Here is a 26,614-nt window from a genome sequence, read left to right on the forward strand (position 1 = left end):
TAAATATTAAATAATCTGAAATATGAGTGCTGACGTGGAGCATTAGTGTTTGGTCATCTTGACGTGATTTGAGCTTTAAGTCAAGTTTTCTTGGGATGGGGACCTGGCCTCTCCGTGAAGTGCCCTGAATACTGGCTTTTCTCAGGGAATAACAAATACCAACGGTTGCGTAAAGTCCCTGATGCTTTATGCGCTATTTCTGCAAATAATCCTTGTTTATAGTTCACCCTTGGCAGAGAAAGACTTTAAATTATTAAGGCACTAAATATTTAGCAATGAAGGAGCGGAGATAAAGCTCTTGGCAGAAACAAATTGCTGGGGAGAGGTTGTTCTCTTCGGTGCGTTTGGTGCTTTAAAGTATTAGGAGAAATAATGTGCAGGCGGACTGGGAATTCATCACTTCATCAAAAGATTTGCTCCTCTCTTAAAAATGGCTGCTGGGTGCGTTCTTTCCATCACCCCTGTAAATGGGCATCCCCCTTGCCACGGGGCTGAAGGTGGCCTGTTGTAGTTTTGATGGCAAAGCATGGTAGCCAGGAGGTCTCCGTCTTGCCCCAGCTCCACCACCCCATTAAATCTGTTTCCCAGAGGACAAATTTTCAGGGGAGCCTGGGCTGGTGCCTCTGGACCCCTGCCATCGGCCCAAACGCCTGGAGCATCTCTGCTCCCGGTCGGGGGATTCTGCACCCGTTCTCCAGGCGTGGGAGATGCTGGTGCCGGTTCATGGCCTGGGTCTGTTGTGCGTGTCCCGTCCCGTAAAGCCCAGCCTGCTGGTAAATGGGAGGTGTTCCAGCGGTGCGGACTGGAGCATCTTCTGCTCAGTCATTCTGCCCCCTGTTGCTGATTTTATCCTAATATTACAGCAGCTAGCGCTTGTCAGCTCCTGGAGTTGCGTGACCGGGCAACCGCAGGAGTGTGTGTGTGTGTGTGTACAGACAGACACACAGCCACATATGTATGTTTTTAAGTAGTTACACCCATAATCTTCTAGCTGTCTTTTTGAGAGAGATTTGAAACATGAACCATGGGGGCTCAAACCCCAGGGTGCTCCCAACATGGATTTTTTTTTTTTTTTAATCATCTCAGCATTTTAAAGCGAATCTCATCCTAACGGCGATGATGTTTCTAACCTGGGGTGAGCAAAGGGAGGGCGGCCGCGCCAACAGCGACGCTGGCCCCGCTGGGGCTCTTGCTCAGCACCGTGCCCCCAGCACCCCGGTTTCAGCCTCTCTTTCCCCTTGCAGGAGACCTGTGCAACTGCAGCGCCCTGGGGAGCGCCGGCGCGGCCGAATGCAACGGGACGACGGGGCAGTGCCCCTGCCTGGAGGGCTACGCGGGGCTGCGGTGCGTTGGGGTTATTTTGGGATTCGGGATGCAGATCAGGCAAGAATGGATCTTGTCATCTGGTGCTAGTATTTAAAAAAAAAAAAGAGGGAAAAAAAAAAAGGCAAAGCAGGAAGGAAGCTGGCCCTGTAAAAATTTATGGAGCGTATTCTTCCTGTCTTTCAAGATGTGGATTATGAAGATATCCATAGCTGTGGCAAAAGCCCCGGCAGCCCGCAAGGGACTAAACTTGCATTTCTGAGTTGTACAGAAGCAGAATCTCTCCTCTAATGCCTTGCCCATGCCATTAGTCCCTATCGGACAGGACTGCCTTCACGCTTGGGCTTGGGAGGGTAGCGCAGGAGCTTTGGAGAGGTTTGTTTTCCTTGCAGCAGAGGCGAGCAAAGCTTTGTGCTCTGCCCTTGCTGAGCACCAGGAAAGCAGCAGCGGCCCGACAGAAGTGTCGGCTCCTGCCTTGCCGGGTGTTTAACCCTGCCATCTCCTCTCCTTTGCTGTGTCAGGACAGTCGCCGTAGCTGATGCTGTGAGCTCTTGTATAATGAATGTGTTCCTCCTCATTTCACCGTACCCACCCTCGCATTTTGCCTTTTTAAAGCCAGCATGCAATTATTATTTTTTTTTTCCTCCACCTTCAGTGATATGTCAGTCATTAGAGAAGCGTCGCTGAGTTGAGGGTTTTACTTTATTCCTGCAAATAACTGTCTGAGCAGCAGCCAGACCCTTTGGGTCCCCTGCTCGTGCTCGCAGGGCAGTGAGATGCAGGGTCTCTCCTTGGAGGAGACCTCCCCCCATCAAACCACCCCGCAGCCACTTCCAGCCATCCTGGGCACCAAAGGCGTTCCCGGAGACCCCGACCCTTCTCCAGGGCCCTGCGAGGGAAGCGATACCTGTGTGTGGCTGCAATGGGCTTCTGCGCCGGCTGCCTGGCGCTGGCATCGGCCTTGTTGGCTTTGAGGGTTTGGTCCAGGCTCGGCGTGTGCTGAACACCTGCGCTTCCCTGCCCGGGCTGGGGCTGAGTCAGAAGTGAAATGCTCTGCAGGGACATGCTCTCTGTAATTCTTTTATACTTTATTCTTTTCCCCCCAAACACCCAGACCCTGTGTTGATGTCCTTCCTTTTTGTTTCAGTGCTGCGTTTTTCTGCTTGCATAAGCTCTGAAAAATCAGAACTCAAAAGCCGTGTTCCAGTTGACTAGAGTGACCTTCTTACTAAAAAAGGTGATTTTTGGGGGTGGAAAGCGTAGAGTTTTTCACTTGCTTTTTTAGTGGTTGTTTTAGGTATGGGAAGATGTGTCCTGAAGCATCAGGGTTTGCCATGGACTAGAAAATCTGACTTTGGTCAGATCTACTGGAAAGGCAAACTGGGCAGCAAGACAGATGGGGCAAATCTTATCTTTGAGGGCTGGGAGAGGAGGGACGTGCTACTGGAGCAACTGGATTAACTGGGAGGGAGCGTTCTCGCTGCGACTCTGAGTCACCGGGCAGCAGGCAAAGCGTGGATGTGGGTGACGTCTCGCTGCGGGGAGAGAGCCAAGAAACGCCCTTGGGTACTTCAGGTGAGATGTTCTGAGTTGTGAAGGAAAATGAGGTGGAGTTCATGCACGTAGTGAGCCATTGCACCCAGCCCCAATGTGTATGGACCCAGAAATGGCAGAGGACCTCCCTACCTTCTCTTTTTCACCATCATTTTACAGCCTTGAGGGATGTGGGAGATGCGGATCCTCGGGCATTTAGACGAGGCAGCACAGGGCAAAATTTGGAGGAAGACTTGGGGAGAAGGACTGATGTTAACACAGATCGTTCTGCGTGTCTCTCCCCTGCTCAGTGGGGTTTGCTACAGATGGAGATGACCTCTGGGTGTTTAAAAAGAGGAAAATTAGGTCAGTTGTCTGTATCGTAGGGCTGGGGGCATCAGTATGGCTGCGAGAGGGCAGGCTCGTGCATAGCGATGCGCATGGGGAAAGTGAAGTGGGACCCAAAATCTGGTGGGGCAGGGGCATCCCTGCATTGGGATCTGTCCCGATGGGTGGGACAGACCCAGGTGGGTCAGATGGTCCCTAGGTGGGACAGATGCTCTTCTGCATTGCAAGGAGATGTCTGTGTGAATCCAGAAGTGAGACTTTTGGCTCTTGTGCTGAAAATGTTGGGTCTGGAGCTCTGTGTTTGGTGTCTACCTGCCGCCGAGTCCCTGGGTGAGTGGTGCATGTCCCTCCGGGCGATCCCTGCTTGGGATGAGGCACACAAGTGTTCCCCAGCTTCTGTTTTGTTGACATTAAAAATATTGCAAGGTGTATTTTTTTTATCTATTTATGTTGTAAAGCACCAGCCCAGCTCTAACTTGCACAAGTTAATTCCTGCGTGCTGGCTTAAGAAAAAAAGCACCGGCTGTTCCAATGAGTGTCTGAGTAAAACAGCAGCGTAATTTTGGACTCTGACCCTTGTAGACAGCAGCTGATTTGCGAGGCAGACTGCCCGAAGGCTGAGCTCTCCGGGCACACAAAACACGCCTGATAGGTTTCCATCAGTCTGCCCAGGCTTTTGTAAAACTGCCTTTTAAAGCACCACCATGGGATGATTTATTAGTATTGTTTCTAGGCGTGCTCTGTGGCCGGCCAGATGGCACACCCAAGTACACTGTTTATTAACTAGACCTCAAATGCAGACCATCAAATAAAAGTAAAAAAAAAAAAATCCCTTTCCTGAGGCGGGCAGTTGATTTTGGGAGTGAACATTGACCTGACATGCTGTCGCTATGAATGGGCTCCATGTCCACTAATCAAAGGTCTATTTTGGTGGTGGTTTAAATTTGATTATCTGGGGAGATCCACGCAGATCCCCCTCTGGGATGGCAGAAGATTTCTGTGTTCTGGTTTGGGTGATTTTTTTTTTGTTTGTTGGTTTGTTTTGTTTTGTTTTTTTTTTTTGTTAGATGAAAAGCTGTGTGTAGTTGAAGCTGCAGCTTGCTGTGGGGCTGGATGCGATCCTGGGCTGCTCGGAGAGGGCTGACACATCTCGGAGAGGGGGAATGTGTCGTCCCTGTTGCGGTAACGCCTAGAAACCGCAGATAAAACCATGTTTCACTGGCTTGGATGCTGTGTAGATGCTTGCTAAAGATAGCTGTGGCCTGGAAGTGTTCATAGTCCATAGAGGAAGGGTGGAGAAAGAAGCTGAAGTTTCAAGGGCCATGGTCAAGGTCATGAAGTAGTGGAGAATGAGGACGGTGACTCACGTGGGTGCAGGGGCTGAGCTGGAAGGGCTGTGCTCCCGCTGCAAAGCCCTGGGGACGGTGCCTGGGTGGGGAGGGTCCCTGGTGGTGGCCCCAGCCCGTGCTGACATGCCCTCGGCCAGGAGCTGCCCGCCCTCCCCCCCTCCCCCCCGCCAGCTGCATCTCTGCAAGGAGTTTGGGTGCCTTGAGTTGAAAGCTGTGTTGTCCATCTGTCTGTCCTCCAAGGAAGCAAGAACATCCCTACCTGGTGGTGAAGGCAATGCTGCTGGAGAAGGTCACCACACCCAGGCTGGCCAGCCCACCTCTCCAAGGCTGTGCAGTTATTTTTCTTTTTTCTTTATGTGAGCGGAGCCCTCTGCCTGAACTCTCATCTCCCACTCCCTATGGCTGGGCAAGGAGCCAGGCCAGAGGCAGCAAAGGCAGGCTGGGGGAATGGTGGTCTCCAGCCCCACCGGCTGGGGCAGTGGTGGGAGGGCTGGGGCTCCTTGCAGCGTTTCTGCAATGCCCAGCACGCCCCTGCACTCCGTGTCCTGCGATGTGGCTTCGCCCCAAATGCCACTCGTGTCCCCAGCTGCCTGGTGGCATGGTGAGCCGGCACAGCGGCTGTTCCCTGCGGCAGCCCTGGGACATGGTGGGGTGCTTCCCAGGCGAGAGGAAAGGGGTTTGGTTCAGGGGAGGCTGCAAAGCAGCAGTCGTGCACTGACATGAGGAGCTGCGCGGGCGCAGCTATTTAAATGCATGCAGAAATAATTTTCCTGTGTAAACCTGTCCTCTGGCTGCTTTATTTAAAGGAGCAGGACTGCACGCAGGAAGAGCCCAGCCTGAAAGAGGCAGTGCGTGGTACCCTCCTGGTGAGCAGGAGATGGCAAATGACTCTGCGGGGTTTTTTATTCATTTATTTTTACCTTGCTAACAGCATTGGCCAACCCCACGCTGGTCTGCACATGTGGGTAAAAACTGGCCAAGGGTAGCCCAGTGCATCCCAGCGGTCTGGGGCCCTACCGGCTCATCTGCTGTGTGCTGGTGCAGGGAGGGAGAGGTGGCATTACCCTGATTTACCTCTGCCAAGGCATTCATTCGAGGTTTTCCTAGCCCAGCACGCAAGCCTTTGTGGCTTTCCTCCAAAGCATGGCCCCGCGGCCACAGGGACAGCATGTTTAGCCCATCAGCAAATGTCCCCCATGGCTGCTCTTGCACCCCACAATTTGGGATGTGAGCGGAGGAGAAGGGCTGTGAAGCAGAAAAGATGCTGCGAGACGCTGCTGCCTGGCAGAAGGGTTCAGCCCTCCATTCCCTAATTCCCTGGGAGCCTGTCTGTGTGTTTAACTTATTCCGGTCCCTGGGAAGATGAGGTGATGCAACCACTGTTGCACCATTACCTGCGCTAGCAACCAAGAGGAGAGGTGGCAGCTGCTGTGGGTGTTAAGGGTTGCCATGTGGTTTAGCTAAACCTGAGTTAACCACCTAACCTGGGTTAGATTTTTTCAGTTCCCTTAAAAAAAAAAATAGCTGTAAACTAAACACGCATATAATGCTATCGTTGTCCCTGATGGAGAGAGATGCATGTTAAGTCTGAAATCCTGCCTTCTGGGTGAACTAAGCCGGGCAGATGGGGCGCTTAGGGACAGGGTTTAGTGGTGGGGTGGCAGGGTTAGGGTAATGGTTGGACTTGATGATCTTAAAGGGCTTTTCCAACCTAAACGATTCTATGATTCTATGTTAAATTGGGCTCTGCGAATTGATTTAAGTTGCTCCCCCTGCCTCAGTTTCCCCACAAGCAGAGGAGCAATGGGAAGCAGAGGCTCCGATGCGCTGCTTTGGTTTGTGCCCTGCCCTGAAATGCGCTGCCCAAGTGTGCAGTGCTCGGCTCCTTGGGTAAGTGAGCAGCCTGGGGAGCCAGCTCTGCGGCGCGTGATCCTGGTTCACGCACGGCGCGTGCCGCAGGCTTGGCATAAGTCATGTTAGAGAGAGCTGCCGTCACTCATTTCTGGTTTTTAAAAAAGAAGAAAAAAGATAAAGCATGCCTATAAATGCCAATGTGTTAATTCAGAGATGTTTTGCCCCCTCCAGGGGTTCTCATGCTTTGTGTTCATATTGGAAAGAATTAAGGCCGAGTGTCCCCGAGACACGGCTGTCCCCGGAGCAGGGATGCCCTGAGGCTGTCTCCATCACTGTGTGCTGCCTTTGTAGTGGGCTTCTCCTTGGAGAGGCTGATCCGGTGACCCTTGCTCATATGCAAGAGCATTGCTGGTGAGAGTAAGGTCAGCAGCACTGGGCAATGTTCTTTGTTAAGGCCTTTGAATAGGGGCTGGGGTTTTGGAAGGAGCTTGAGGTTGCTGGGCAGGGAGAGCCGCACACTGGGTTTGCAGAGGTGGTGGGATGTGAAAAGATGCAAAGAGACCTTGGGCGGGGGGGAGCAGTAAAGACCGTTGGTCCTGGTAGCGTTGGGCAGCATGCGGGTGGGTGACAGACTTTGATGCTCTTTGAGCATCGTGCAGTATGAAGCTACATAAGGCAGAACTTGTTACTCAGAAAATGCAGATCCATTGAAATGCAAGGCTTTTCTGGAGCTTCCCCAGCCTGGGCAGGAAGGGTGCTCGTGGCAATGGGTTGAGATGAGAGAGACCTCATGTTCCCAGGGCTTCTGCCTGTCCCAATCGCAGGAGGTTATATGGAGGAAGGCGGTGGAGTTCTCATTTTGCATAGAGAAAAATCTTCATTTTCTGTCGATAGTGTCATCACACTTCTGAAATGTCCTTTCTCTGTGTGGGAACTGTATTTCTATTCTATTTTAGCAGTCCAGTAAACCACATTGGGCAGTGTTCCCCTTTGGGAGAGAAGACCTTGGCAGCCCAACTCCTCAAGGACTTATTTAAAAAAAAAAAAAAAAAAGAAAAAACAACCAAAACACCCCTCTTTCCACCCTATTTTAAAAAAAGGACCGCTCTCCCTTTCATAGAATGGCTGAGCACAAGCAGTGGCTCATTCTCTCCCAGTAATGCCGTGTCAGCATCTCTCTGCAGAGAACAGATTATTTTTTTTAGCAGAAATTGTTACATGTGGACGTCATGAAAGTAGAATACCCTGTTAGAGCATTTTTTTCTGTGTGCTTTAATTGTCTAAATCCCTCTCCTGTTACAGACTCTGTCCTTTACATCCCATCAGCTTTCCTCTCCTTCCCCCACAAGGAGGGAAATATGGTACCTGTGCCCATTTTTATTCGGTTGCAGGCAGGGATGCGAAATGAATGAGTGACTGGACACAGCAACACAGCAGCAGGGAAAGGTAGATTGTTATCATCTCCCCTACAATAATTGTGGCTTCTCAGAAATCCTGTTATGTTGCTGGTTTTTGTTGGGTTTTTTTTTTTTTTTTCCCCAGCTGCTTTGCCGTTCCCGTGTTGCCTGTTGCAGACTGGCTGCTCTGGTAAACATTGACTGCCCTCAAAAAAAAGAATTGGCTCAAATTTTTGAGCTTTTATGGCTGAATTCTGTTTTGGGGGAGGTGGTGCCTGGTCTGATTTCAGGCAGTGCTTGTTGTCGGTGCCGCCTTCTGCTGCCTGTGGGCCAGCATCAGCAGAGATCTGGGGAATGGAGGGACTACGCTGGGCAGAACTGGTGTGTCCAGTGGGGACCAGCCCCATCCCCCTGCCCTCCCCATTGATGTGTCCTCCTCTGCACTGAGGTTGCCTGTCCCATCCCCATGGTCTGCCAAGCTGTGACCCACCATCTGGGGTTGAGATTTTGTGGTTAGTTAAGCTTTTGCTGCTCTTCCTTGTGCCAAACCATAGAGGACCCCATCCAACCTTGCTCCTGGGGCCATCGTAGCATAGAGGACCCCATCCAGCCTTGCTTTCCAGTGCCATTGTACTGTAGAGAGCTCCATCCAACCTCGCTCTCTGTGGCCGTTGTACTGTAGAGGACCCCATCCAACCTTGCTGCCCAGGGCCATCATGCTCTTCCCATTGCTTCCTCCCTCCCCAGGCATTGAGGTCCTGGTGGTTGGTGCTGGGAGGGCACCCAGAGGAGACAGCACAGCCTCGGGCTGGAGATCCACGGCTTTCTCAGCAGCACAGGGCATCCCTGGCGGGGGAGACAGGGCCACGGAGGCGGCAGTGGCCAGACAAGGTGGCCCTTTGACATTTACAGAATGGCCTTTCAGAGCTGTGAAGTGTCCCTGCTCCGTCGAGGGCTGCCATATAAACAGATGCCGTCCCCCGGCACAAAGCAAGGAATGTGGTGCACAATGGCCCAATGTTCGCTGCAATAAAGCCCCGCTTCTTCTGCCCTCCACAAAGGCAGCTCTGAGCGGGGTGGCAGGCGCGGGGCTCGGCTGTGGTTGCGCTAACCCTTCCACCAAAGCGTTTCGGCTGCCGGTGGCTTTGGTTGGAGCCTTGGGAGCGGGGATGTGAAACCCAGCGTGGGGCTTTTTCCTGCTCTCTGCATCTCCACATGCTGGGATTCAAATTAATTGACCTAAAGGAAAATCAACATGTGGGTTACGAGGCTTCTCTCTTTGCTTGGGGTGAGCGTTAACAGCGTTGGTTTTCCATGGAAGTGTCTTGGAGTTTAGCTTTCAAATATTAACTTTTCTGTGCTGCCCAGAAAATGTGAGACTTATCCCCTGGCTGCTGTCAGACATCACAGAAAATGAGCACAAAGGGAGCTGGGCTCGCTGGAGAAACACACCATTTTTAGCGATGTCTCTTCTGAATCCTCCTGATCTTGTGCAGCATCCTTTTGTCTTACCCCATCAAAGTGTGACAAAGCCTTTTCATCAGGGTTGTTTTACAGATGCTCGTAGTTCAGCAACACTTTTTTTCCTCATTCATACGGCACGCTTGTCATTGTGGTTAATTGTACATGTTGCAGGAACGCCTCCGGGCCCTGCTGGGACAAGTGATGGGCATATCTGTCACCGGAGGTTTGCAAGGCAGTGGCTGGGAGGGGACGGCCGGCAGGTGAAGCTGGAGACGCCGCTGGGTCAGGGAAGGGCTGGCAGGAGCACCTCACTTTGCTCCTTCCCAGGGCAGCATGGCCCCTTGCCGGCTCTTCTGGGGATGGTCCTGACAAGTGCCGTGGTCCTGGGAGATGCTGGGGTGTGAGGGGTGCATACGTATGCTTTCTGCTTCAAGGTGAAACCGGTTAGATGTATCTGACAAAGCAATTCCTTCAAAGCCATGGGGGGTTTTGCATGGCTCATCTGCATGGGATGCCCTGGTTTGAGATCATGGGAGCTCCCTCCTTCTCAAACTCTGCCCCAACATCTTACCAGTCTCATATGTTACGAAAATAAAGGCACAAAATCCTGGTGCTGTAGCGTTTTGGCTGGCCCTGACTTGGCCAGGGGCTCTCGATGGCAGCTGGGCATCCAGGTTTTTCTGGCAGCTGGGAAAACGTTCAGAATGAATTTCTCCCTTCCCTCCTCCTTGGGGGAAAAAAGAAAAAGAAGAAAATAAACGGTTAGAGGTTGCCAAGGGTTTTCTGTTACACCATGAAACCGTGCACAGCATGCCTCCAAACAGCCCTTAAGGCTGCAGTCCTCCGTTGTCCCATCCATCTTGCGTCTGTCATGTCCCCACGAAGTTAAGGATGTTTCCGTGGAGGAGGACTGGAGACCCACTGCCGATGCAACTGCTCGTAGTGATCTGTCTCAGATCACAGATCTTTTAATGCTGGAGTTATTTTTTTTTTTTTTCCCCCCTTGTGATGAGGGCTCGAGTTCCCGTGCCTGTCCTGTGCTGAGCGGTGCAGGGTTAGGGCATTGCCCGAGCTCTCAGGCAGAGCCCGTCCCATCGGCACGCCCTTCCCCAGCCATCAGACCTGGCAGAAAATGACCTGTGTGATGTTCTGCAGCTTCAGGCCAGGCACGAGGTGGGATTTTGGAGGTGTTCCCTGTCCTTTGTGCTCTGTTCCTAGGACACTTCTGAGTGGGGTCGGAACTATTTGCAATCCTCCCGTTTAACAGCACACAGAGCAATGCACGGAGGGGTTTTTGCTGTTGCATCCCCCTAACTTCTGTAGCTGTACAGCTGCAGTCCAGTGTAAAATCCCACTGTGGGCAATGTTTTGCTGCCACTGGTGGCTCAAATCACTTGGTGGGTGATGGGATTTTCTGCATCCTGTGGCTATTTCCACTTGGGAGGAGTAGAAGGGGGCTGTGGGTGGTGGAAGTGAAATCAGACTGGCTTTTTCAGACATTTTGGCGTGCAGGCTGTTCCCCCTTGCCCAGTATTTTGCTTTTGTTTACAGCCCCCTCCTCAGCGTCTGCTGGCGTGCTGCTGCCCGGGGTGGCCACCTCCTTCCGCTGGTGGGTGCCGTCCAGCCCCAGCCTCTCGCCCTGCAGGCATTGAGAGCTCCTAAGGGATAAGGGCTGAGGGCCATCAGCTGCACGAGCTCCTGCCTTGGGGGGGTCCCCAACCCGGTGTAGCCCTCGCCCCCGGAGGGCTGGGTCACTTGGCGTTGGATCTGAGCCTTGCACGTGGTCTGCCCCTATCCCCACTGGCCAGCTAATCACTGCCTGCTCCTCCTGCCAGGGCCTTTCGTGCTGTTGATGTTTTTAATCATTAGGAAATGTATGTAAAGTTGATAGATGATGTGATGGTGATACCCACTACCTACACGGTCTTTAAAAGTAAGTATATTTGTAGAATCTAGCAGAAACCAAGGCTGGCAGGAGACTTTTGTCAGTGGAAGTCTGGTTTTGCCCCAACACATCCTTCCATCAATTCTTTTGTGAGAGCTAAAAATTGGCTGGCTTTGGTAGAGTTAATAATCATCTGAAATGGAGTTGAGCAATTGATGTTGCTGCATCAAAATGTTTCCCTCCTCCCTTCCCCCCCACTTCCCTCCAAAAAAGAAATTCCTGGCTGATCCTCAAAATCCAGTTCAGTTCTCGCTGTGCAAGTATTAAACTGTGGGTCTTTTCTTTCAAGTTTCTGGATTTTTATGGGCACAATCGGTCTGTTAACAGGACTTTTTGTGTGTGTGTGTGGTTTCAATGCATTTATATCATTGACCTTTGCTTTAAAAAGTGTCTGACAGTCTTTACTGGACTGGAGCTATGAAAAGGAGTGTTGTAAGGGGGCTTTAGTCTATGGAAGCAATGACCACAGGCAAAGCTTTATATTTGCTGAGTGATTTAATTCTTGCACATGCAGAACTTGGCTCTGTGCCATGTGTAACATGTTGAGAAAAGATCTGCTTGAGAGGCATTAAAACTCAACTTTCCAAAACTGCCTTTTTTTTTTAAATAGCTTGCTTTCCTGTTATTTTTAAGCTAACGAGTAAAATCAAGGGACGCTGCGCCAAAATGCTGCATTGAGCCCTAGTAGAGTCATCGGGGAAATAAACCTTCTTTAAAGAAATGAGGCGGGAGTCTGGGTGGAAGGGTGCCAGCCGGGAGGAAGAGGAGGGTGTCATTAAGATAAAGGCTTGATTGAAGGACAGGAGAGCATAAAGCGGAGCAGCCTGGTCTCCAGGAGGAAGCCTGGGATGGTGAAGATTATACAGCTCTGGTGCTTGCTCCTGCAAAGTCCTACTCATAGGGTGAATCCCCAGAAAATGAGTTTCCAGGCTAAATATCTCATCCCCACCAATTTGGTTGCTTTTCCCTTCTCTGCTCTGCCAGTCCCCTGCCTGCTTGCAGGAATATCTGTCCAGTAGTGATCAGAAGCAAGTAAAAACAAATTGCTTTTTGTTTGCTCTCGTTTTATACACTGTGACAACATTCGGATTAATGGTAGGTCTTGTGAAAAGCTCTTTAAAAGTCAAACGTACTGAGCTGCGTAACAGCATCCCTTTGAATTCTGCATCTGCCGGCTGCAATTCCAGATAATGGTCTGGAGAGCAAGGAAACATCGTGTTTCTTTTTCTTTCTTGTAATCACTCCGTTAAATATGCCTGAAGTTTCATTTTCTGGAACTATTTAATTGTGTAGCCACTTGGGCCGAGTTCCGTATTCTGGTGTGCCTTTCCTCTTCCTTTGGCAAGCGAGCGAACAACAAATACTAAATTATGCTAATTTCTAACAGAAGCAACGTCTTCCCCCAAACATTGCAATCTACTGCATTTTAATTAAAAACAACACATCGACAGTGCATCAAGCCATTTGGAGCCTCACCCTCTATTAGCTTTAATCAACGGATTTTTCTAGGGGCTTTTAGAAGTAAATTGTGCATTGCTTGCTCTTCTCCGGGAGGAGCGAGGGAGAACAATAGATCATCTTCGTGCTGGCACACGGGGCCCCGGAATACGGAATTAAAAAAAGTGTGTGAATAGGGTGGAGGTTATAGAGGGGGAGAGCTAAGGGGAGGGCGCACCCCGCGGTGCGCAGGGGGTGCTCCATGGGTGGTACCCGCCGCCTCCGCCGCAGCTGCGGAGAAATCCATCTCCAGGAGGAGCCCAGGTCACGTTTATTTGGGTCGCTGTGCAGCACGCAGGGGCTGAGGTTTCCCGTAGGTTGCCCCAGGGCTGTCTGGGGTGCGGAGGGGCACCTCTGCCTCCTCTCATCCTTGGCTCGGGCGCTAGCGCTTCCCACGTGTGCGGGTGGGATGAGCCACAGCCGGCAGCCGCCCTGCTGGGGGGCGGATGGGAAAGAGCATTTTATCCATTCCTGTGATTTCTTTGAGCCTAAATGCTGCTTGTGTCTAAAGTTGCTTATGAAAGCGATGGGTTTGAAGCCTCTGTGTGGAGAGACTGGCATGGAAAGCCAAAGGAATGAGGGTAACCTCTGCTTTTTATAGCGTCCTGGCATTTGCTTGTGCCAGCTAATGCCAGTCCCCTCTATTTTAACTGTGCAGAGCTCCACCCTTGCATGGTCAGCCTTGGTGCCCAAGTAAACAGGCTCCTGCCTAGGGTTAGCTGTAGTGGAAACCACAGGGGAAGGGAAAAACCTTCTCTGTCTTTCCCCGGCTCCTGCTGGGTAGGAGAAGTTGACTGGGGAGAGAGGTTTTGCCTGGCTGGCCTGGGGACGTTGCATGGAAGGGATAGATAGGATGATGGAGAAGTGGAGGGCATGTGGGTGGCTGACGCCCGCCTGGGCTGAAACCCAAGCGAGACACCCGAGCTGCTGCGCCGGCTCTGGGGGGAGAGCCGGGAAAGCGGGTGGCGAGCAGGGAGTTGCCTGAAAATCCGGGAGGTGCTGCTTGGTGCCAATAGGGGAGGGAAGGTGATCGTCCATGTGGGTGCTCTGTTATCATTCTGGCATCGTAAGCACGGGTGTCTAAGTGTCCTGCAGGACCCAGGGCTGGCGCAGGCGCTTGATGAAGTTGGGACCGGAGGGGGGCTGTTGGAGCATCTGCTGGGGGCTGATGCATGGGGATGGCTTTGGGCCAGGGCTTTCCAGAGTGAGTGATGATTCCCGCTGCCCAGCTGGAAATGCTGTCCGGGCAACTGGTTTTGCAGACACTCAGCCTTTCTTGAACTCCCCATCACTTTTTGGGAATTGTTGCCCGTGGGTTTTATGTCCTGCTTCCAGCAGACATTTCTGCGCAGAGTTCCCTGCTCTGGAAAGGGGGACCAAAGCACCGACCACAGGTTTGTACTTTGGAAGCCTCCCAGCACATCCAGGTTTCACTGTTGGTTTTTCTCTGTGCAGCTCTGGGCAATGCCAGTGTAAAGTTGGTGTCACGGACCTGAAGTGTGACCGGTGCAGTGATGGCTACTACAGGTTTAACGAAAGCACCTGCGAGCCGTGCCAGTGCAACAACCACTCCAAAACCTGCGACAGCCTAACAGGTAACTTCCCCCTTGTGACCGTGGTGGGTGCAGATTTACCTTTCCTCTCTGGCTCTGGTTTTTGTCCTTTTTGGCAGACCTCGGCTCTCATCCTCTTCATCTGTATCTTTAAGCCTTGAGTACCCAGAGCCTTTACCTTAAAACTGAAATGAAAATGCATGGCAAGGTTGGAGCTGTCCTGTCTCAAGGAAGGCAATGAAGGCTGTGTTATTTACCCTGGGCTGCAGTGCAGAGCCTTTATTCTGCAGCCTCTATCAGAAATCAGTGCTCTATTTTTCCCTGCACTTACACAAATACACAACATGGGCTTTTAAGGAGCTTTTGTTTAACTGCTGTTTACCTGGAAACATCTACTGAACCGGCACTGACGTAGGGTGGCTGCTGTCGCTGCAGAGAACATGATTAGGGCTGGAAAAAACTGGCAGCACCTAATTAATATTGCCCGCTTTTTCTAAATTTGCCTTGTTCATTTTCCTTGATGGTTTCTTTGTCTCTTGCTCATGCAGATGTTGATGGAGTGCAAATGTCGCAGCACCTGTGCTTGCATAGCTTATGGGAGGGCAGGGGGGAACCGGAGAGCCTTCCCGTCTCTGCTGGAAGGAGAGATCCCGGAGGAGCAATGCTCCGTGACTGCCTGCACAATCCCCACTGTAGCAACAAAACTCACGCTTCAAAATCCAGATTCTCATCAAAGCTTCCAGGCTGAAATGCAGTTCTGTAATATTTATCCAGCAGCTTAGAAAGGAGCAATAATTTAAAAAAACATCCCAGGGTTTTTTGCGTAGCTGGTGGAGAGGCAGAGCTCATCAAATACTGTGTTGCTGGGCAATTTCCGCACTGGTGCTGGTTCCCTCCTGGACTGTGTGTTTGCAGCAGGGGAACGGGCGGCCGTGGTGCTGACTGTGCCCAGCCGATGCCCTGATCCCGCTCGGCAGAGAGGGTGTTTCTGTGGGCATCATGGGTGGTGGCAGGCACCAGCTCCGCACCCCCTGAGGATGAATTAGTGCAGTCATTCCGATACTGAACTTCATGTGCTTCTGTCCTACTAATACTGAAGGACGTAAGGTTGTACCTAAAGCTGTGCACACATCAGCTGTGTTACTGATTTGGAGCTGGGTATGTGGGTTTTATGAAGGAGTAAGATAATCTGCTCTTCCTTTTTCTCCCTCAATGTTCTCCCTGCTCTTGATTTAAATAAAAAACCCCCAAACCCAGCGCAGACCTCGCCTCCGGGATGGGGTTGCCCAGCAGTGCTGCTGCTGGGGCTGTCCGGCGCTGACCGCAGCATTGCAGAGAAAAACCCTCTTTTTGGTTAATGACCTATTGTTGATTTGACAAATATCCCTTTTTACAAATTTTCCTCCATCTGCTTTATTTGCTGCCGGGGGTGGGGGAACCCAACAAAGCCAGAACAGAGAACAGTTGATTAAAAATTAGATCTGATGTCTAATAAGTAACGCAGTGCACTCAGCCTGCTCTGGAGACTGCACTTTGTGTGACCTCCCCAGCTTTACTGTGTACAGTCTTTGTCAAATTTTTCAAGGTTTCTTTTGCATTAATGCTGTTCTTTGGGCTCCCTCTGCCGGCTCTGCAGCCATCTCTGCATGGCCTCACTCAGCGTTGCTCTGGCCAGGAGAATATTTAAAATTATTGGGCTGGAAATTGGGCAGCCAGAGCTCCCCAGGTGACAGCGCTTCCTCCAGCACGACCCTTGTGCCCCATGTTGGGTCTGTGCAATGAGTTTGGTTCCTTCTTCCTAGCCGGGGTCCTGTGAGGTCTGATCCTTCCTGAGGGCATTATCAGGATGGGAAGTGTTATTAATTATTAAGGCTTTCCACAGTGATACCTGGTTGCAAGCCCATGCGTGCTTTGCATGGCTGAGCAACTTGCTGACTCATTGGAAATGCAGCCATTTTGCAGGGTTGGGGTAGATAAATGCAAGTAATTTCCACTGATGGGAAAGACATGGTCCTGAAAAGACTACAACTGCACAGAAAACGCAGGTGTGATTCCAGATTTATATCGCCATTAACGCCTGCAGCGCATGGTTCAAGGTACCCTTAAGTGCTGATCAGGCAAAGTGACCTTCCACGAGCCGGTCTGTCCCAGGCATCTGCTGAAAGGGCTGATCGAGGTTTGCAACTGGAGAAACCGAGACCAGCAGATAATTTTTCCCTCTAACCCTGACATCTCTCCCACAAAAACCACCGGCTCGTGTCTGACAAGCTGTCGGGTGAAGAGCAAACAGTGTGTGGGAGCGGATGCCAAGCAAATGTCCTTAGTCACTGGGGTGCTGCCAGCCCCACCGCGCGGGTGAATCGGCCACTTCCCAAAAGCAGCAGCTGCCGGGGTTTGGTTCCTGCCCTGAGTGCGAGGGTGGGCTGTGAGGACACGCCGGGCTTGCCCAGGGATGCTCGGCTGCGGAGTCATCACTGTGGAAAGAGAAGAGCAGGAGCCGTGCAGCGTGTTGGGCTTGCAAGGGAGCCAAATCGTTCCAATATTAATAAGAAAAACTGCTGTGGTTTTTTTTTAACAGTCAGCATTAACCTAATTCAGGATTTTTTTGTGTGGTTAATGTCGATATGAGACTCTTCTATACCCCTGCAGCACTGCGAGATTAGCTCAGTGCATCTCCTGTCTGTGCTCATATATGCAGTGAATAAACTGCTCTGTGCCGCCCTGGTTTGTTCGAAGGTGGCTGTTGCCTTTTCAGAGTCTTGTACATGGGATTTAATCAAATCAGCTTCCCTCAGGTCACAGCCACCTCGGTAAGGAGCCCGCTGAGTTACAGGATGTTCCTGTTGATGGATGGGGCTTTTGATAGAGGCTGCGTTTTTATAACTACAGAGATTTTTCTTTAGTCACAATAGTATCAAAATGCAATTTAGAGGGCCATTAGGACACAGGCTCTGCTAAGACACAGCACGTCGATTTTCTGATTCAGGGGCTACCCCAGGAAGGGGAGGTGGCTCACGTGAAGCCCCAGTTCTCCTCTGTTCCTCTGGGAAGGTCAGTAATTGCTGCTGCTGCTGCCTTGTGCCTGTAGCCAATGTTCCTCCTGCGATGGGGATGGAGGAGCCGCAGCCGCACTGGTGGGACAGGGGCCGGCTGCCTCCAAAGCAGGACAGTGGCACTTCCTTACCCTGGCCACCAGCTCTGTGGTGTAGGAAGAGGCTGCACACAAAAAAGGGCAAAAGTATAAACTGGAGGCCCCCTCACGAGGGCGAGGGATTTGAAGCATCAAGATCCCGTCTCCCTGACACAGATGCAAATGGAAGCCCCTTTCCGTAAGGACCATTTAATATTGACAGCATGTGTTGACCTGTGCTGACCTTCTTGAGTGACGAGCTGTTGGCCTCTCTGCTGGAGCTACCTACTTTTTCATACTACATACATGTGTGTGTGGAGGGGGGCATGACCATCTGAAGGTCGTAAGAGGCCAGGATCATGTTTTGGCCAGAGGGCATCTGAAATCACCTGTGAGCTCTGATAATTGAGAGCGCAGAGTCTTGCTCCAAATGTTCTGCTCCAGTTCCTGCTGCCTAAATGGCTGCTTGTGCTCCTGTCCCTTCCCCAGGCACCTGCCTGCACTGCCAGGAAAACACCGAGGGGAAGCACTGCGAGCTCTGCAAGGAAGGCTTCTACAGAAGCACCCATCCTGCCCACGCCTGCCATCGCTGCCCCTGCTCCACTGTGGCATCAACTGGCACCTGCCGAATACGTAAGGCTTTAATTTTGGTCTAATTCCTCAGATGCTGAATGTAGCTCTTCTCAATGTGTTTCAATTAACTTGCCACGCAGCGTGCGTCAGCCTAGCGAGGTGGTTCATAGCCCGTGGCTCTCCCACTCGTGGGAATGGGGGCACCTTGCTGGAAGGTGCTTGCGTTGCCTCTTGTGAGAGCAGCTGCACAGCCAAGGGCATCAGAAATGCTTCACTACAGGCTGCAATTTGCTCTGAAGAACATGCAAAGTTTTGCAGAGAGAAACTGCTGGGCTTGCAGCAGCCAGGAGCGGTACAGGAGGTGGCCAGCAGTGCCACATAGCCATCCATGCCTCTGTGAGTCCTCTTCTGAACATCTCTGTGGAACTCCAGACAGAGATTCCCCAATCTTCCTGCTCTATTTTGATGTAAACAAGAGAGGAAGTCATAGCTGTAATAAACATATGTAAGACTTTTTGCTGTTTCCTTAATCAGTTTTGCAGTCAAGCCTCCTCTGGCTTCATATAGGCCAAAAAGTTCCTGCAGATTGCTAACATCACCAATACAGTTCCATGAGATGGAAATGTTCCAGAGTAAGAATGTGTTTACTTAGCAGCGTGCTGAGCCTGCTCTGTGAGGCTGGTACAAGGCATCAGAAACCCCCAAAGCCTTTTTTCCCCTAGGAACAGAGAAACTGCTGCAGTTCAGAAGTTGTATTTTCAGCTTACAGTTTGAGATTGGCTAATACTGCGTGGCTGCTGATTTTTGTCAGTGACCTGCGGGTCAGGTCCTGCAGAACAAATCCCACCGTAGGCATTTCTCTGCAAGGGGCTGTGGCACATACCTGTTTTCCTTCCTGTATTCTTTAGAGCCTGGCGAAACTGCCCCAAGGTGTGACAAATGCAAAACTGGGTACACTGGCCCGAACTGCAACCAGTGCGATGACGGCTACTACAACTCTGACAGCATCTGCGTAAGATGCGAATGCAACGGGAACGTGGACCCAGCACGGTCACCCAGCGTGTGCAAGCCAGACAGCGGGGAGTGCATCGGCTGCCTGTACCACACCGCTGGGTTTCATTGCGAGGAGTGCGAGGACGGCTACGTGCGCGACCCCGACGGGTCCAACTGCACCAAGAAAGGTAAAACGTGCTCCTCAAACCAGTGTTGAAGCTTGCCCTGTGGCTTAGGTGGGCACAAGCTGCCCGGAGGCTGGGGAGGCAATACTGTTAATTGTTCAGATTGCTTTAGATTCATCTGGCCTGTGGTACAGGGCGGAAAACCAGACCTTTATAACATGTTGGTGCCTACTGGCCTTGAAATCCGTGGGTTAGAGTCAGCTCTGTGACCACTCTGACTCCCAGACTGTGGCATCTCTTAGTGCCCAGTTGATTGTCCTTATGGACCAGTCCATTCAATAGCACTGTCTAGTTCCTAAGAAATGGTGGTTATAATAAATTTTGTCACTCCTCATACTCTGCAAATGATACCTACTTAGACCAAGTAAAGATACCCTTTTTTAGTTTTGTTTTTGAGAGGTGAGATCCAAACTTGCACAATGAATTAATGCCAGAGTTTACTGGTGTCTGCTCTGGGGGTCTTTCATCAGTCTTCAGTCCACATCCAAGACATCTCGGATGCAAACTAGCTCTGGTACTGAGAGACACTACTGCGTAGCAGGAGGACTCGTAGTAAAACGAGAGAAAATGGTTCTTAAGTTGCTCCTTCAGTGGTTTTCAGGAGGTTGGTCCACAAGGTGGATCTCCAGCTCCATGCATGGAAACATTATAGGTGTTATGTATTAGATAAGAGAACCCAGAGTTCAGGAAAATATCTGGGTCCAAATTTGTCCTCGTCACCGACAGATATTTAATTCAGATCTTCCATTAGAAGCTAATGGGGTTTTCACTCCCATGCTGCTCTCTGGAGGTGTAATCACAGAGTCCTCCTCTGCGTGGGGAGATGATCAATACAGAAAAGTTGAATGCTCATTAGCTGTAACTGTACTGTTACAAGGCTGGAAATGGCATCAGGTCATCTGTTACCTCCCCCTGCACAGCTCTGTCTTTGTGCAAAGAGCTACATGACCTTGGTCCATTAAAATCCATATGTGTGGCTTTGCTTGTGTACTTGCAGTTTCCACCATTCATTTTATTTTAATGGCATTGTTAGAGGCAATTCCTGATGTGGGGAAAGACTGTCCCCTTTCAAATGGGACATGCTCTTCTGGCTTTCCTGATTCCTTGACACATGCTTTTTCTCTTTCTTATTAAGCAACTAGAAAGGCATACAGTTTCTTTCCAGTTCCTTACACAGAGTTTGCCTAAAAATTGACATGCTGAGGTACTCTGCATTAGCTAGTTTTAGGTTAAGATTTTCATAAACCACTAGTGCATTTGAGTGGCTTGGTTTTGAGTGGCTTCTGGAGTGAAATCATCACCCACCAGAGCTGCAGATGAAATTGTTGGGGTCTGAGACTCTGAAGTGGCTGTGGTTGGAAAAAGACCGCATGTTTAGTAGCAACCTCTAGTATCCACAGCGACTGTTCAGAGTCTTAAACCTGACCAGGATTTTGATGCTTTCAAGGCTGATGGAGAGAATATTCAACAGACGTGTGGGATGACCAAAGTCAGTGTTCCCGACCCCTGGGAGGATGGTGTTCCTGCTGTGCCGGTGAGGCATAGCAGCAAGAACTTAGGGATGCAGCGTGGCACTGTGCCACCCAGCCAAGCATCGCAGCGTCCCCGAGAGCTGGCGCGTGGGCTGCTGGCATGGCCCCGGCTCCTGCCGGTGCTCATTCATTGCAGGAGGTAGCAGAAGCTTTGCAGAGACAGCGTTTCAATCAAGCAGCTGGGTATGATGCTGCTGCCAGAGCTGCCAAAGCAGCCCATGGACTGAATGGCTGGGGGTCTCGAGGGGGTGGTCTTGGGCATCTGGAGGGCTGGCACGGCCCCGGTGAGCGGAAGCAGGCACGGCTGTGTTGTGGCCCAAAGGCGACGGTCGGTGCTCAGAGCACGGTACTGTTTCACCATGACGTTACCATCAGTTCCAGGAAATGTTTTTGCCCATGTCCCCCGTGCCAGCACTTAGCTGATGCTGACTCACAAATAAAGCCCAGAAAAGTCCTGTTTCCTTGCTGGTGAATCAACCATTGTCTCTGTTGTGGGTTTTTTTCTAATTATAGCTAGTGGCAGGATTTGCCAAGAATTGAGTCTTGATGAAGGAATTTGGAAAGGATGACTGAATTCCTCATGCACTTCTCCCAGAGCTGTATCCAGGAACCTTTTGCTCCTGTCACGATGCTTCCTACTGCTAAATTCTGCCTGTTACCCCATAGAGAAATGCCTTCTGGCATTCAGCATCCCAAATATCCTTATCAACCTGAGGCAGGACCTGCAGAGAATAGAGGAGTGGCTGCAGCGAGGGACTCTGAGCAGGAGCCTAAATTAGGGGTGTGATGCCCCCTCCAGAGGAGTTTTTCTCCATTGCCTGAATGGGGAACATGACAGCCCAAAGTTAACTCGTGGGAGTTCCCCCGAGGGCCCACGGCAGGAGATGTGCTGAATATTTCCAGCTCTTGTTGCCATTGGAGATGCAACTTAGTGCAAAATTAGTCCTTTGGAAGTGACTCTTCTTCTCAGTCATAATTAGCAGACATTCTCTTTGGGAGAGCTGGATCAATACTGCACAGCACCGTCAGCTGTAATCGCCGCAGCTGTAAGTGGGTTTAAAATGAAGTTGCCTTTCTGATAACAGAAAGAGAGTGGGGAAGAGGGTGCAGAGAGTCCTATGGGGCAATAGGTGTAAAGAACATTTTGGTTGGCCGAGGCTTCAGGTTCTGGAGGGTTCCTGCTGCCTGGACTTGAGAATCTAAAATAGATCAGGTTATTCCTGTGAAGAAAATGCTTTATTAGTTACATTTGGGAGCCTAATACTCAGGCTTCTGCGGTGCTTTCTGAGGCCAATAGCTCAACCAATTTGAAGAAGGCGTGATGAATTTGCATCCCACTTATGAGATCTCCAGCGTTAAGTTGTCACTGACTCCTAGATCTGAGAAGGGAGTTATCCCATGTCTGCTGGACGCAAGGCAGAGTCTCAGCTATTTTGTGCCTGGGAACAGGCTGCAGAGGAAGATGGAGCTTGTGGCACAGTCCTGGTAGTTCCCGTGTTCTCATCCTTCATGTGCGGACATATGCCCGCAGCTGAAACCAAAACAGGATCCAAACTGGATTCTGCTGTGTTTGAAAGCTTTGTAAGAACACCCACGGTCTTTTGTTGTTGATTTGGTTACCTTCTGCTCCTGGCTATGCAGACTGGGGGTTTCTGTGCGATTTGTGTACGACTTCTTCATTCAAAAGCAGAACTGAGATTATTTTGCCCTTTTATGTAAAACGGGGTAAACATTGAAACCTGTTGCTCAACACCGTGACAGCAGAATACTCGTGGTTTGCTTTTTCATTTTTGATCTTTTTGTACAGGTAAGGCAGAAATAATAATATTGTGAACATAATCCTGTGTCTAATGTACTACCTGTGAGAGGTTTAAGCTCCTGGCGTCGCTGTGTCCTCCCAGCCTGATTGCACAGCTCAGGTAGACAACAATGCTGCCTTCGTTAGGTTCAGAGTCCAAACTCTTGCTGAGCTTGGTAGAGCCCCGTTTTCATGGGCTGAATATGAGCCTGACTGGGCGGCTTGCTTTCATCGTGAGCTCGTTTGTCTGACACTGAACCTTGGCTACTGCATCTATCCATCCATCACCAGATTTTTCGTAGGAATGCTGCAGTCCGTGAGCACTCAGCACATAGAATTATATAAAAAACCCAAACGCAACCCTGACTAACTGCTTTTCTAAACTATTTTGAAAAAAAAAAAACCCCAGCCTTAGCAGTGTTGACTTAATTGCCATAATAACTGCGATATAAATGTCATATCTCTTACATTTGTGTTTGCTTCCAGCTTAGCCTATTTTTATTGATCATTTTTTATTTGTTTTGTAGAAGCCACTCTGGGCCCAGAAACAAGGGAGTTTACAACTTCTGCTCCAAATGCCAGCAAGGCAACTTCATTTTCAACGGCAGTGATAAACAGCACATTGTCACCAACAACTATACAGACTATATTTCCTTTAAGTTCCTCTGACAATAGTACCTCTGCTTTTGCAGATGTTTCGTGGACTCAGTTTAACATCATTATTTTGACAGTTATCATCATTGTTGTGGTCCTACTAATGGGCTTTGTGGGTGCTGTCTACATGTACCGTGAGTATCAAAACAGAAAACTTAACGCTCCTTTTTGGACCATTGAACTTAAAGAGGACAACATCAGTTTTAGCAGCTACCATGACAGCATACCCAACGCTGACGTTTCGGGGCTGTTGGAAGACGATGGGAATGAAGTCGCACCGAATGGACAGCTAACGCTGACGACTCCCATGCATAATTATAAAGCTTAGAAGAAGCGATCCAGCTATTCCAAAGTTGGCTTAAAAAAGTTACAGGGCTTGTTGAAGGGGTATCGGGATCCGTGCCGAGGCTCCACGCAGAGGAATTTGCTCTTCAGATACTCTTACACTGGGCATGCTGTAGCTTGCAGGTGAACAGAAAAAAGTGTAGTACATCCGAATTTCAGGTAATATGGTGAAATGCATTCTGTGTCCTGTTCTCTGTAAAGATCCATAGCATTCGCTGTTGTTAAGGACTTGATGATGCTTATCTGAAAATAACTTTTTTTTTTTGTATGAAGAGGTGGTGGGGTGGAGAAAGCAGTACCCCATGGTTAATCAGAAGCTACTTGATTTCCAGCCAGCCTAGCACTTACATCTGCATCCTTTAGTGTGAAAAGTGGCTCATGAATTAACAGTACATTTTCAGGAAACAGACCTTTGTAAAAGGCTTCCTATTAGTTCCTGATACACATTTGTTTGAAAAGGAGGACAAAAAAAGGGAAATAATTGTTCCCTGTACTACCAAAAGGCAAGTAGAGGAGTTGCACACTTGAAAAATCACCGTTATCAGTTTCCACTAAGCACGGAAACAGGAAAAAAAAAAAAATCATGAAAATATTGGAGTTAGGGAAGAGACTAAGCTTTTCCCTTTCTGAGTATTTATACAGGGTGATGATGCTATTAACACATAGCAATCCATTTTTTTTCTAGAAGGAGTTAATGAACTTGTATAGTTTCTGTGCAAGGGAAGACGACGACATCTCAGGGTTGCCGTGTAAAAATAAAAGCTAGGCTTAATACCCTACCCTGATAGAAATGGTGTGTTCTGTATATAAAATGTAATATATCTTCTTGGAATTGTATTTGTAATTATTTGTAAAAAAGGACAACCAAACAACCAACCAAAAAAACCCCAACAACAAAACCATGAACCCCTCCCCAACCTCCCCTATTCCCCAAGTGGTATTTTATCATCTAGATTTTAATTGTACAGCGGTTAGTGGCGTTGTTTAAAAAGAAAAAAAAACCCTAGGATTGTTTAAAATACTGTAAATTAGATGGCAATATTGTTGGAGCTGGGACTCTGGCAAACACTGACTGCTTAAAGCTTTTCTTCTAGTGTCAATAACTTTCTTTTTTAGAGAAAATGTGAGTGCTCCCTACTTGCGTCTGTCAAATTTTCCCATTCCTTTAAATATAGAGTGAAAACCAGTGTCGCCATGGCTAGGGCCTAGTAGGTGTCCAAAAATCGGATGTACCATTCTGTTACTTGCTTTTAAATCTTTACACAAAACGCAAATACACTGTCATGAACGCATTGAGAGCCTGATCTCCATGGCCGAGCTTTTCCGAAGCGGCTGCTCATCATACGAGTGGATCTCGTTGCCATTTCTCCTGTCCTGACATGGTGACAGGGGAGACTCGCTGGAGGGCTGAGCACAGCCTCCTGGCCTCCTGAAGGGCAAAAGCAAAAATCTCCTGGATTTGGGTGGAAACAGCTTTCAGCCAAAGAGCTTCCAGGACCCAATTTGCGCTTCTCGGCTTAAAAGCTAAAAGTGCATGGATGCTTTCAGGAAATTTATGTAGCACAAGGTGATGAGGGGGAATCAGCTGTCAAAAAAAACCTACAGGGGACTTCAGGTTTTACAGATTCCCCTGATTTTTGTGGGAGGCTGGCGGACTGTTAGCAGGGGGAGGACAACTAATGGGCAGCACAGCACGGGGAGGTCGCAGCACGGGGCTCCTTGCTTGGTACCCGCAGCGTGTGTGCACGTCTCGAGGCAGGCGCCGTGCCCTCCCCGTGCTGGGGAGCCACCAGGTCCGACCCGTGAAAATCAATACCATTACATTTAAGCAGGGCGTGAAACAAGTATTTCACCTCACTCCTGACCAACCTCAGAACTAAAGCTGCATTGCTGTGCGTGTTGGTGCTTTGCAAGCGATTGATGCTGAGGATAAATGAAGTACCTGCGAAAGGTCAGCAGGAGCTGACTGATGCATCCTCAGAGCCAGGCAAAAGTAAATATTTCTCAAGATGAGAAATGGTAGGAAGAATGTGGTGATTATTTATTTGCTTTCTGGTGCTGCATGGAGGCTTTTCTTATCATTGGAGACTTTTGGGGGGAGGGGGGGAATAGGTGCTCTAAACACATGCACAAAGATGCCATTTCTGCCTCAAAAACTTGCTGCCTGATTTAAAGATGAGGCACGGCAAGGAAGAAGGAAGATAGTCGAGGATGACCGAGGGAAACGGTGAGGGCAGAATGTGATATTGCATATAGGCCTGAGCCGACGGAAAACCTCCCGTAGCCTGCTGTGGGCCCAGGTGAGGTCCCATAGTTTAAGTAATAAATTTGGCTGATGCCATTTTGGAGCAATGTTACTTGTTATAAAACGGGGGAGGACTTGTGGAGAAAGTCTGGATGTTGCTAATCCTCGAGTTACTCATCGAAATTTTAAAGAGCAGAGTGGTGACAACATAGGGAAAAAAAATCCTAAAAATTGTAATTATTTAGCAGTGCTGATTCAGCGATACACTTGCACTTGGTCACTTCATGGGGGGGAAGGTGTAATTTAGGAAGTGTTAGCTTCTGGGACTAATGCTAGCAGGCAAAGTGAAGGACAGATTGTTCACTTCAGTGTTTCCAAAATACTTTAGTAGATCTTTTCATCTTTGCCACAAAACACCTTTTCCTCAAATTTTGGTATGACTGTAGGCTACTTTGTAACAGGAATAGGCTTTGATTTTTCTCTCACTGTAGAAATAACCACCATCTGCAAAACCAGAGTGTGAGTTCGGATGCTGAGACCTCCCAGTCCATGCCTACCACAGCTGAGGAGGTGTTTGCAACCGGGGTGCTTCTGACCTCCAGATTACTCTCAATGCTTTGTGTTTGAGCCTCGGGCTTGAAAAGAGGAGGAGGTCAGGATGCCTTACAGTCAGTCTGCAAGGGAGGGTGCTACGGCCATACTGTTGTCTGTGGGTTGCGCATCTGGATGAAGGGATCTAGATGGCACCCCTAGATGTGATGAGAAGCTTGGCTGGGCAGGGGGGACCTGGCTGTCCCGGTTTGGATGGCAGAGGAAAGCACAGGATGTTCTTTAGCAGGGACTGGAGCACAGCAAGGACGTGGCACTGGGACAAAGCTTGTCAGATGGCAAAATGA

The 26,614-nt window shown here is 49.8% G+C and overlaps 1 protein-coding gene across 1 annotated transcript; it reads left to right on the forward strand.

The window, feature by feature from the left end:
- The first annotated feature begins 1,116 nt into the window (after positions 1 to 1,116).
- Positions 1,117 to 26,608, forward strand: MEGF9 (multiple EGF like domains 9). The gene is made up of 6 exons (XM_009634530.2): positions 1,117 to 1,135; positions 1,245 to 1,344; positions 14,166 to 14,305; positions 17,883 to 18,026; positions 18,875 to 19,147; positions 23,002 to 26,608. The coding sequence occupies exons 1-6, from the start codon at positions 1,117 to 1,119 to the stop codon at positions 23,454 to 23,456; spliced, it is 1,131 nt and encodes a 376-aa protein (XP_009632825.1). The 3' UTR covers positions 23,457 to 26,608.
- The last annotated feature ends 6 nt before the right edge of the window (positions 26,609 to 26,614 follow it).

This window comes from Egretta garzetta, unplaced genomic scaffold (genome assembly GCF_000687185.1).
Source record: "Egretta garzetta isolate BGI_Z169 unplaced genomic scaffold, ASM68718v1 scaffold190, whole genome shotgun sequence".
NCBI classification, from domain to species: domain Eukaryota; kingdom Metazoa; phylum Chordata; class Aves; order Pelecaniformes; family Ardeidae; genus Egretta; species Egretta garzetta.